This window comes from Trematomus bernacchii, unplaced genomic scaffold (assembly GCF_902827165.1).
Source record: "Trematomus bernacchii unplaced genomic scaffold, fTreBer1.1, whole genome shotgun sequence".
Taxonomy (NCBI): domain Eukaryota; kingdom Metazoa; phylum Chordata; class Actinopteri; order Perciformes; family Nototheniidae; genus Trematomus; species Trematomus bernacchii.
The window spans coordinates 2,837,709-2,850,233 of record NW_022988066.1 but is presented as its reverse complement, the minus strand read 5'-3'; the positions used below and the strand labels follow the sequence as shown (position 1 = coordinate 2,850,233).

General features: G+C 40.9%; 1 protein-coding gene across 4 annotated transcripts in view; it reads right to left on the bottom strand.

The window, feature by feature from the left end:
- add3a (adducin 3 (gamma) a) overlaps positions 1-12,525 on the bottom strand; it is a 104,615-nt gene that overhangs the window by 16,771 nt on the left and 75,319 nt on the right. For all 4 annotated transcript variants that reach the window (XM_034120366.1, XM_034120367.1, XM_034120365.1 and 1 more), the window contains 6 exons: positions 8,687-8,825; positions 7,991-8,142; positions 7,311-7,391; positions 2,004-2,153; positions 1,508-1,650; positions 304-403 (listed from right to left, as the gene is read on the bottom strand). In XM_034120366.1, the coding sequence (XP_033976257.1) occupies positions 304-403; positions 1,508-1,650; positions 2,004-2,153; positions 7,311-7,391; positions 7,991-8,142; positions 8,687-8,825 (765 nt within the window). The remainder of the gene's footprint in view (positions 1-303; positions 404-1,507; positions 1,651-2,003; positions 2,154-7,310; positions 7,392-7,990; positions 8,143-8,686; positions 8,826-12,525) is intronic.

Below are 12,525 nucleotides of genomic sequence, written 5' to 3'. Positions count from 1 at the left end.
CTGGAATCCTCTGTATTCTTTCCGACTGGCTCAATAAATTAAAGGAAGAACAACATTTTCTACGTGCTGCGCTGGACCGATATCAAAAACAACATTTCAGCTACTTACTCCCTTTATCGCTTTGAGACTGTTTTGACAACATTACCCACGAGGCAAGAGATTATGACCTATGGAGTGCTGTTTTAATAGTAAATAGTGAGAGTGTTGAAATGTGAAAATGGATTTGGGGAGATTATATTTAGCGCTGATGCTGGAATGTCCTAGATTCCCAAAACAGCAGCAGTTGAATGTGTTTGTCCCTACCTGGATTTCACAGGCATATTGGGTATTGTAGATGTAGTGAAAGGCCTCTTCAACGGTTTCGCCAAGAGCAACCACACCGTGATTCCTCAGCACCAACACCGGGAAAAAACACACACACACACACACACACACACACACACACACACACACACACACACACACACACACACACACACACACACACACACACACACACACACACACACACACACACACACACACACACCCACACACACACACACACACACACACACACACACACACACACACACACAACACACACACACACACACACACACACACACACACACACACACACACCACACACACACACACACACACACACCACACACACACACACACCACACACACACACACACACACACACACACACACACACACACACACACACACACACACACACACACACACACACACACACACACACACACACACACACACACACACACACACACACACACACACACACACACACACACACACACACACACACATTAGGAATCCAAGAAATGTCCAATAATACTAGTACTAACTAAAGATAACCTGTTTTGAGGGTTGGACCAGATGATGTCAACAGAACTTGGAAATTCCCTATTTCTTTTGCCAAATTAAATTCTGTTGAACTCTGATCATTATAAAACAAAGCCAATAGCAAGATGCTCTCACAGGGAAGCACATGTAGGGACAGATAGAAGCAGGCACATAAGGTAACTGACATCAGGACTGGTTTGACAGTCCTGCTGCTGTTTCATCCTCCAAATCAACCCCACCCTGATAATCATTCTTAACAGCAATGACAAGAAACAAAAACACTCCTCTCCTGAGCATGTTAATTAAAAATACCTCAAGATATCATGTCTACACATCACAGGAGTACAAACTGTTATTTCCTGAAATGTTTTCTTATTTTCATGTCTACATCTGCTGTCTGTGCGAGGATTTGGGATTAATGAGGGCACATAGTTAAAAGAATAGTTTGTAATGTTGTTGGGTGTTAGATGAGAAGGTCAATACCATCCTCTACATGTCTTTGTGCAGTCAATACAAAGCTAGACCAATGTTCTCATCTAACTGCAGGCAAGAAGTTAATTAAGCTATTTTTTACAAGCAGGCTTTTCTTTTTAGAAAGATGAACCCAGCTGGAAAACCTTCCTCAGTGCTTGGTTTTCTTGGTTTCGTTACCTTCGCTGTTGGCCCCAGGGCCTTCTGCAGCTCTCTGCGCTCCTCCTGCTCGTCCAAGCTGCCCTGGTAGTTATAGTAGGCGATATCACCCAGGAGCAAAGACTCCTGGGAAATCGGCAGGATGCCACACTTCATAGAGGACACCTTAAGCAGGAGGAAAGTGAGAAGAAAGCAGACATAAGAGAGATAAGACGCATTGACAGGTGTATCACAGCTGTTTTATTAATCTGAGTCTGTTAGATGTGTCTGTGAGGAATACACTGAACTGATCTGTAATTAGCCTTTTTGTTGCATATCAAAAACACTTCCCATATCAATGTCTGTTTACTAATCATTATTACTTTGCATTCAAGGTTACAATTACACCATTCCAGTTTCTAAACCTCCCTGAGACAACTCAAAATCAAAAAGTGCTTCAGGTGTTCTGCAGGTTAATCGGCTGCGTTGACAGCCATTTTCTAACAGCTTGAAAACTTCACAGCGGAACCTGAACTCACAGCAGCCGATGCAGGAGTGTGCACATGTATGACGCAGCGGATGTCTGGGCGCATGGAGTAGATGGCAGCGTGGGGGCTGAACCCTGAGGGGTCGATCCTCAGGTTGGTGGTGCCTTGTTCGATCACATCCCCGAGGATGTTCACCTTCACCTGGGGAAGGAGGAGAGGAGACAAAGTCAGTGAGGGCCTCATGGTGGAGCTGCTGGATGTAAAGCTGTTTCACTCCAACTGTTTCTTAAAGGAGAAACATCTGGCTCATTTTCAGGTTCTGTGTTATACAATTTTACATGCTTTAATATTTAAAAGAAACTCTTTATTTTTCTAATAATGGCCATCTCAAAATACCTTTATTTTCCCTCAGCCAGAAACCCTCAGTTTTAGCGCCTGGCTCTTTAATTGACCCTTTTGAGAAAGTCTGCTCTGATTGGTCAGTGTTTCCATGTCTTTGTCATCAATCATCATGATTCTTGCAGCCAGAGAATGACTGTAATGACAATGTAGAGTCACTTTCTACCTATTTATGTTTAGACGTGACTTCACAACCTTATGCAAGTCCTGACGTCTGGTTTAAAGGCACACTTTCTGAATATGGTCTGTATGCAATTCTCCATGGATTGAACAGTTTGATACTTTGATAGTTCTTAAACAGCACCGAAACCCGCGTTATCATCAAAATACACTTTTTCTTAAATATATGACCATTTACTGATGCAAAGAGACTGAAATACAAGCTAAACAAATGTATGAAAACATGACAGCAGCATCATCTAGGCTCTGATGATGCAGCTGTCAGACTGACGGCTCTCCTGAGATGGAGGAGAGGAAAGATGATAAGCCTGGAGGGAGATGTGCTGTAAAACAAACCATGCCCCAGATCAGTATAATCAAATATGCCCAGACACTAAAGCATCCTGGCAGATGCCCCCCTTAACACTGAAGCACAGAGCTCATAACTCACATTCATTAACAGAGAAGACATAAACACAAGTCAAAATCAATGAGCATGAAGAGAGAAATCACATTAGCAGCTTTCCCTCCTCTCTGTCCGCTCATCTCCAGGAAATGAATTGGAGCGTTACCAGGAAACATAATATAGTCAGGTAGTGGACATGACGTCCTTTACTATGACAACTTCATTACCAGCCAGTTAGCAGTGATTAGATCGCAGGGCGGGAGAGAAGAGCGATGGAGGGAAAGATAGAGGGAGAGACCTGAGGGGAAGAGAGTTGGATAACCAGAGGAAATAAAGACGGGTAACAGGAGATGGAGGCCGAGGTCCAACACCTGAAGAAATAGCAACTGACAGTCCTCGCTGTAAAATCTAATAACAAACAGAAAACACAGCTTTGCCTGCAGACTCTGTATAAATCAACTTTACCGCAACCACATGTTGCTCTGTGATACAAATTAGAACCTACAAGCTCACATTTCTCTTTCACATTACGAAGTCCAAGAGTGTGTGATCACAACAGGAAAGGGCATCCATCATCCAGGCTAAGGCTAATAAATACACCTGGTTTAGCTGAATGTGTCCAGAGTTTCACGTTTTACTCACGTGATGCACTTCCGCTGCACTTTGCTCTTTACTTATGAAATAATCCGTTCATGGAGAAACTAATTAAGGAAAGGATGAACCAGGAGGGTGTTGGTCAAGTGACATTTAGCCTCATTAGCAAAAACTAAAATAAGAAATGAATTGCATACAAATAATAAAACAGCATAATCAAATCACATTATCAACAGTTTTGACAATAACTGTCCATCAGATTTCTAAGTGGAAGTTTCTGAGTGGAAGTCGGTAAACAATATGTGCAGAGTATTTTGAGCAGTCACCAAAAAAGAAAGTTGTATTTTCCGATATTTTTGTTAGTGTATGAATATGATTGTGACTTGAACCAGTTTCAGTACTGAGCTCTTCTAAAAGTATTAAAAAGTACCAAATGCTAACACATTTATATATTTATTAAAAACATGACTTCCAATTGGTTTTCTTTTGTATCTTTATAGCTATTGCATACACTAACAACACAAACAAATCTATGAGTGGGTTTGACTCTACATCCAAAACGTGATTTGGTATTAGAACAAGAACACAGTGTTACATTGGCACTGACATAGAATCATATTGATTAATTAAAACAGTCCACAGCTTGTTGGTGGTCTCTGGATCAACTCAAGCTGGAAATCCTGAGACACCCTGAGTGCTGCTCTGCTTTTTAACAGCCGTATGGATGTTTGAATGGAGGACCATCTATTGATCTTTCCCCTAGCAGAGGAAAAGTGAATGGCAGCAGCGGAGCGTACCTAACTACAGCCATCTTTGTCAGCGCACACACCCGCAGCTTAGCCAGCTGTCAGACGATCGAACATCGATCGGTTTAAATCACTTGTCCAGAGCGGTATCAGTTCACCCTGTCACGTCCTTCAAAAGGCAGCGCCCTCAACCCGTCAGTCAAAATCTGCCCTACTGCTGAGAGGCCCTTCTGACAAACATAGCACTTCTAATTATAAAAAGATGCCAAAGGACGTGTTAGAAAGAATCTGAAATGTGACTCTGCTGGATGGAAAGTACATGATAAGGGCCTGAAGAAGAAGTGTGGGCAGCTGAAGCTTGAACACCTTTAAGACTATTCTCTAACACTGCACCGACAGCAAACTAAACTAATAGACACATGTTATCTAGAATTGTAAAAACACAAAGAAAGACCGATCTCTCTACAAACTCAAATGACCCCGACTTCAACTCAGCGCTCCAACAGAGAGATTGAGAGGGAGAGGCAGATGGAAACTGACCAAAGCCAACTACTGAACTCCTGCCTCCACTCAGATGACCACAACACGACCTCTCAAACTCCTTTATTCTGGATGACTTCCTCCTAATAAATCTTATTTATATATGCACTTAGAGTGAACCATGTAACTACCGGATCAAAAACATGCTGAAAGAGAAAGAGAGAGAAACCCAGGAGCCACAGTCTGGTATTAAAACACAGTCAGACTTAAACACAGTCAGGCAAATCTGAAAGTGCCAGACAACATAATGATGCTGCGTCTTCCAAAAGGCTGCAATGTTGTGGTCAACTCTACAAACACAGACAAACTGGAGGTGCTCCAGACACTATTGTAAATGATATAGCCTATAGAGTTCATGTCTCAGCATACTACACTAAAGCAGATTTCTTTATCAGGTAAATATAACATGGAACTTAAGCAGAGGACACAATTGATCTTAGTTGAACATTCAGTCTTTGAGAAATTTGTTCAGCGTATTTCTGGCCAGAGATGCACGTCGCCCCCCCCCCCCCCCCCCCCCCGTTAAATAAGTGTTTGTTTGTTTTCCAAGGGCAAAACATGCGCTAAACTCGAACTGAACCTTTACTGCACTTTATCATAGCCATTACAATGTTTTTTATAATTCCTTTTTTAATTTGGTTGTTTGCCTTAAATGTTGTCTTTATGTTGAATGTGTGTGTTTTTGTCCTTAAATGTAAATCAAAATCCCCTTGAGTAACAATAACTGAGCTGATTTGAACATTTATACCCTGCTTCTCTGATTGTTACAATAGGTAGCTGTTTGTCATTATGTGCAATTACATTTGGGCACTGTTTTTAGACATTACTCAAAGAGGTATTTCTTTTGAGAATAGCTTGGGAAATATTTTGCACTTAAAAGTACATTTGTTGATTATCTTACTTGTTGTGCTTAATAAAAACTAACTAGTCAAGACTTCAAAAATGGTGTAGAAAAAAAAGAATAACTGATGAAACAAATCTTTCTCAACAAACTTAAAAATGCGGAACTAAACTTTAACTTCCTGCAGGTCAAACTGTGAAATCTGCCTGTCAGCAGTACGGCTCCTACAATCAGCTGCCAAGCCACGTTACACAGGTACTTATGTGTGTGTGTTTGTGTGTGTTTGCACAGGTGTTGAAAATAAGGTTTGAGAAAAGTACAACAAAGCAGAGAGGACAGAAAGAGAAAATATAATAAATATATAATTCAAGGATCAAGTGACTTTTCTGCAAGCTTTGGTAATGTCCCAAAACATAAAAATAGACTGATACGCTTTGTTTCATAAGAAACACAGATATGTTTTCTTCCTGAATACCAAACAAAATCCCCCAGGATACTGAAAAGCATTTCAAGAATGTATTTCTACTGGGCACATTGATATTAATGTCAATTTTCAGTGTCTGTTCATGTTTTATTCTTCATTGTTAAAGGAGTTTACCCAAAAGACAATAATAATACTCTAAAACACACATTTCTAGTTTGAAAACTGAAACGTTTTACACACCTCATAAGTTGTGTTTTACAATAGTTTTCAGTACAATATTGAAGTTAAATGACTTTTTAAGTATTACAAATGAATCACCCTTTTGCTGGTAATGCCTACTAACCAGTACGTTCGTATTTCATTCAGGCTATATAATAAGTCTGCAAAACTATTTTTGGAATATATACTTTCATTAAGACCACAAATCAGGGTTTTCTGAGAAATAAACATATTTTTCCTGATAAATTGGAATGAGCAGAATTAAAATCATTGAAGGAAACAAGAGGGAGAGTAGAGCGAGAGCAGGAGGAGAACAGACGGAAACAGACACTGAATCAGAAGGATGATTGTAAGGCAGGAGGAAACAGGGTAGCAAACTGATTATTAAACTCATTATTGATAATCTATTGACATAGCATGCCCTGTTGTCATGACAGCGTGTGCACTCTTTGAACCGAAACTTGACAGGCAAAAAACCTGAATGACAATATTTGCTGACTTGTAACAGGAAAGCAGCTGACAGAGAGAGGGGGCGAACACATGTCAAAAACACATGCGAGGTGCAGAGAGCGAGGAAGGGAGGGAACAAAACAATAGAAAGGCAACATCTACTATATGACCTCTTGATACAATTGAAGGAAGTCAATTGATGGAAATAAATGTCTGATTAAGCAAAGTGGAAAAGCATTATCCCAATCCAGTGAAGGCCAAAACCTTATTATCTAAAAAGCAATGTTGGAAAACATACACAGAGCAGGACATTGACACCGTTTGCTACATATTCAATTTGTTTTACTGTAACCAAGGGATTGCTTGAGTCAAATTTAAGCTTTGAAATTCATTTCTCAAAAGTATTTTCACTGTTGGCATTTTCCTTCATTGTGTTTCAATTCAGTAGCTACTCACTTGAATAAAAAAGGCACACAAAACAATGAACCTGAAAATGAGCATAATAGGGCCCCTTTAAAATGAAAAGAGAAATATCATAATTTCTGCGAGTTAAGGTTCCACGACTTCGGATGTTTCTTACCAGGTTTGATGCAGACGCCTCAGCGAAGGACAGTCCTCTGGGCATGATGAGGATGTGATCTTGCTCTTTACTGACTCGTGCCTAAGACAAAGAAAAAGTCAAAACAATGTTGAGTACAATTATTGAATTGATTGAAATCTGACTTCTATGACTGTAAATTTGAAGAAAAATTCTATCCAACATTTCAGAGCTCCTGTGTTTTTTAAACTAGTTTAAATGACTAAATATGCACACATTCGTTTAAAAAAACCTTTACGACACAAACAAACCTCATAAAATTCACAAAGAGCGGCACTAAAGGGCAAGTCTTCAGAGAGTTGCTGGTTAAACAAGCGCATTTGTGAGGGGTGTCAAACTCATTATTTTTTTAATGCAGTGACAGGATGCAATTACAATTTCCTCTCTCTTAATCGTTTTTTTGAGGTTTAGATGGAAGTGGCATTCTGGCAACCACCCCCCAACATGACTTCCTTTCACCCCCTTGACCAACGCATTGCCCTGATGCAAAGTATTATACATCGCTAAATTGGGTAATTGCACTAAGCAGCATTAAGTATCTCCTGTAATATCATTAAAGCAAGATATTCTGTAAATAATATGTAGGGAAGGTAAGTGTCCATTCTCTGTGATTTGACCCCTACGATTTTTTATTCAGTCGTACTGGTGGTGCAGCTACTCACTGTGATGTAGGAGTTGGAGAAGTGCGCCCAGCTGAACAGGTCCACCAGTCTGTAGAGGCTGGCCAGCTTGCAGCGCGCCAGCTTCTCGCCTTTCACCATCGTGGTGGATTCAACTCCGTACATGTCGTTGATAGGAGTGACCATCCCCAGACCTAAACAAGGTGGATAGGAAAATGTGTTAAAGAAAATGATCTAGGAGTAGTAAAATACATACACTTTTATCATATCATCCTTTACAGCCCCAAAGACATCTGTCTTTTTATGTAATGATGTTTCCGACACACCTGGATCCACATGAAACTGAGGTGACGTATTTAATGCTGCAACATTTATACTTTGTTTACTGCACTCATTACGGGAATATCTTAAAAAAGGGCGGAACTGTATTCCTATATTACATTTAACATGTAATTCGTCATTCGTTTTGCATTCCGGTGCTGTGATTGAAAGCAGACTTCACATATGGACTCCTAGATCAAAACTCAGAGAAGTATGTGCAGCCTTTCCGGAGTCTGGGGTTGGGTTGTCTTGGTGTATTTATGCCCTAAAGCACGCAAAGCGAATGTTTGAAAATGGATCTCCTCTCTTTGATTCTAATGCTGTGCGTTAAATGCAAAAGTGCTGGCACACTGGGCAAGTGTGGCATGGTGAGCTAAATGGTCTACGTGCCACAGCGCTCAGTAAATTAGAACTTACTGAGAGGAGAGGCGTTGAAGCCGGCCACAGAGCTGGCCATGAAGAAGTCAGCGATCTGTCTGAGGGCCAGCAGGCCGGCGGGGTTGTTCCCTTTCCGCTGCTGCTCCTGGATCAGACCCTCCAACTCCTCCTTGAAGGCCTGCGAGACAAGACAAGCGAGAAGGAGTTTAGAAAGGAAATAATGTGACACAGACGACACAAACCAAACTCTCTGACCTCTCTGACCTACATGCTGGCTTTGTGGATTAATATTCATTTGATAATCTACATGTAAATGGCAACATGCTTGAAAATATCTACTCTTTGTATCCTAAACATGAAAATCAAGCCTTGGAGAATTTAGAGTTACAAGATTGGACCCCTCAATCAGGCACTATGTAGCTCAAAAGTTCATTTCAATAGTTTTGGTTCATGTTTATTGAACTGTGATGACAACTAATGAAAAAAAAGACAGGGAGGGATGATGTTGACACAGAATCGGAGGGAGAAGCGATTAGTGGTGACGGAGGGATGGAAGAGTAAAAAGAAGTGGGAACATTCAGAGAGACAGGAGGAGAAGGAATAAACACACGGACGTGTTAATCACAGATTAGACTTGCTGCTCGATGTCAATTGGAATTTTACTCAAAGTACTTCATGAAGCTCAAACAGGATAGGCTGGCTATCCAACAAGCTGAGTCAGGATTGGTTGTCTGGCTAGCTCGGGGCCCGCATTGTGATTGGCTGCCTGACCGGGACAGAGTGTGTGTTTGTGTGTGTGGTTAATCCCCGTCCAGACCACAGTCATATGTTGAATCTACAGACACAACAAAGTATATGCTTACACTCTCCTATGTAAGACCAGATACACTCACAGCTGGCTGCGTTATATCAAATCAAAGTGCTGCATCATTTTATGCTTTCACTTCCCATGAAAGAGAATGTTTCTTATCATGAAACAGCTCATGAATAAAACGTTTTAAAGAGAAATCACAAGACTTCTCAGTCTACAGGAAGTGTCAGTTTAAACTAGATGATGCAAAAGGCTATGCAACATGTAACAGCAGACAATAAAAAAGTACTAGCTGTTTAGCGGCTCATAATCTTAATTAGGCTGTTAACCTCTCAGGGGGCGCTCACCTTTCCCCACAGCTAATTTTATTACAGCTGTGTGAGTCCAGAGGCACATGGTTAGGGTTAACCAATTGGGTTTGAAGACATTTTTAAAGTCTGAAAATGGACTAAGAGGGTCCACACCAATTGTCATTTGCAATTTGGCCTGATGATGTCAGGCAACCTACCCATTTGATCGGGTCTTAAATGGACTGCACTTCATGAAGTTACCTACGAATGTCTGATCCACTTTTGACTTGTGATGCGAATTTAGTGCCACATCATCCCTGCCCTCAGAGTGAAAATAGTCCATCACAATATTTCCATGCCTTGACTCCAACTGCAGGGCAACATCCACTATTCATGCCTTTATTTCACCTCAGTGTTCATGCAACAGTCAACACATTCCCAATAGATCTGTTCAATAAAACATCTCTGCCCCCTCTGCATCCCCTCAAGTCACCCCATGTCCATTAGTGTTGGAGTGGAGGCCTTTGGTCAGATGCCCATGTGGGGGTGTTTTGTTAAAAGTGGAGCAACCCCCTGAATCAGGACGAATGCAGTCCCGGAGCACCGCTGACTCTGAACCCAGGCCAGACATTCCTTAGTCCCTGGTGGCAAGGTTGCTGTGACAACCGGTCTGTTGCGGATGTCTGACAGTGGTGGGTCATGTTTTTTAGTTTTCAGTTGTTTTTCTGGGCATTTCTGTTTCAAAGACTGTTGTGCTATGGCATTGACATTGGAGCTGCAGCGCTGAAGACACAGTTTATTGGAACCAGAGCAGAGAAACCTGAGCCTCTGGCAGAAAATATGTTCCTTATTCGACTAAAAAGATGTTTGTTTTGGGCCTGTGCAGAACGATTATCACTAGCGTTACACTGTTTGCTATGTGAGAGCTTAGAGTGAACCTAAACAATCCTGGTGGGTCAAAAACAACAACAAATTAGCAAAAAGATGCTAAAAAACATCCTCAGAATCACCATTGTTTTTCACATACGGTACCAATCAACCAAAGTGAAACTTTCAACACAACAAGCCTGCAGTGTTTTTATGAAACATATTAAAAAGCATATGAGCACACACTTTCAGAAACGCACACACACATGCTCTACAAATTGTGTGTTCCCAATAAGATTATGACAGCAGGGATTTGATTCCCATCATCTAAACAGATTAATCCGGGGGCCTAAAGTGGATCATATCATTATTATTTCGGCAAAACCCCCACATCTGCAGCAACAGAAATAACATCACACGACAAGTGTTTTTTTTAGCTGCAATAACGGCTCGACTCTGATGAGAATTTTACTTTTACTAAGCAAGGCCATGTGATCAAATCGGAGACATTAGGAAACGTTTCTGCAAAAAAAAATCATATATTTCAAAATAGATCTGCAGTGGTTTTAAATGAAGTTGATGTGCAGGTTGGAGTTTGGCCGGTGATCATGTCGAAGCCTGAGATAGAGACACTAGTAAAACGGGGCTAGTTATTCAAAGTAAAAAAATATACATTTGGCCGTTCCCTGAGTTTATTGGTTCTTGCTGAGAAATATTTCCTTCCACAGGGATGGATGAGCTGACAGGATTCATGCCTAGCTGAAGGACATTACGTCAGGGCAGATGCTTCCTGGAAAGAGTTTACTATGTGCTGGACGTTGAGTAAGAATATAATTACACATTCTCCAAAGAGAATTTCTTGGAAATTGTGTTAGAACTGGAAGTTTTTATACTTCCAAGGGCATGTGTCCTACAGAGAAGTTTCCTTTTGTCTTGCTCAGTTATTGTTGCAGATACAGGTGACACTTGTACGTCATCCTGTGGGAAAGGAAGACAGAACTTTGAATCTCTTTGTTGAAGCAAGGCTGGTCCTGCATGTTTGGGCTTGTACTGATCAAAGAAGTGATGGTTTCAGCATTACCTCACACACAAATGTATCCTCATGTTAAATTAAACTACTGTGGTTGGATGTGACTCACCACAGCTCAGTTTGAGTCGTTGCACAGCAAACCAACGCTTGAGAACGTGTACAGGAAGCTTTTATTGGACAGTCTCAACTATCAGTTACTGTTTTCTTACATCTATTGACACTGTGTTTTTGGGTCATTTACGGTAGCAGGTTAGTAATACTTTTCACTCCTACAAAATGCATCATAGTTCACCTGAAAGATCATATAGTGACCTGCATATTTTCAGGTCTCAAATTGCATTATTGTCAACTGGCAGAATAAACAAAATGTAAGGAGTAACCTCAGAGTCTAATAAACATACTGTATCTGCCATGAAAAGACTTGCACATACGGAGAAATACATGCAAAGATAGATATAAGGCACACTCATTGTCTTCAAAGCTTTTAGACACACACACAAGGTGAAGCCTGTAATTTCAGACATAACCTCCCCAGTTATGTCAGCACAAAGGAGTTCTTTGAAGCCACCAACGTGACAGGGTTACAAAGTAAGAGAGTGCCTGCCAATGATATTGATTTCCCCCCACCTAACCTTAGAGTGTGCGTCAGTGAAATTGGTCCCCCTCTCCAGCTGCATCGGCTCCCTACTGTATAAAATCTAAGCTCTTTTTCTTGAGGGATGAACTTGTTGACCCCGGCAGAAATTGCGGTAAAATGTAAGTAGAGGGGATAATTAACACAAATCACATTTGTGAAATTGGCGATAAAATGTACCGATATATAAAGATGACACTGTTTTTATGTGTGGATTCATCTAAAGTGTGTCTAGAGATGCACCAA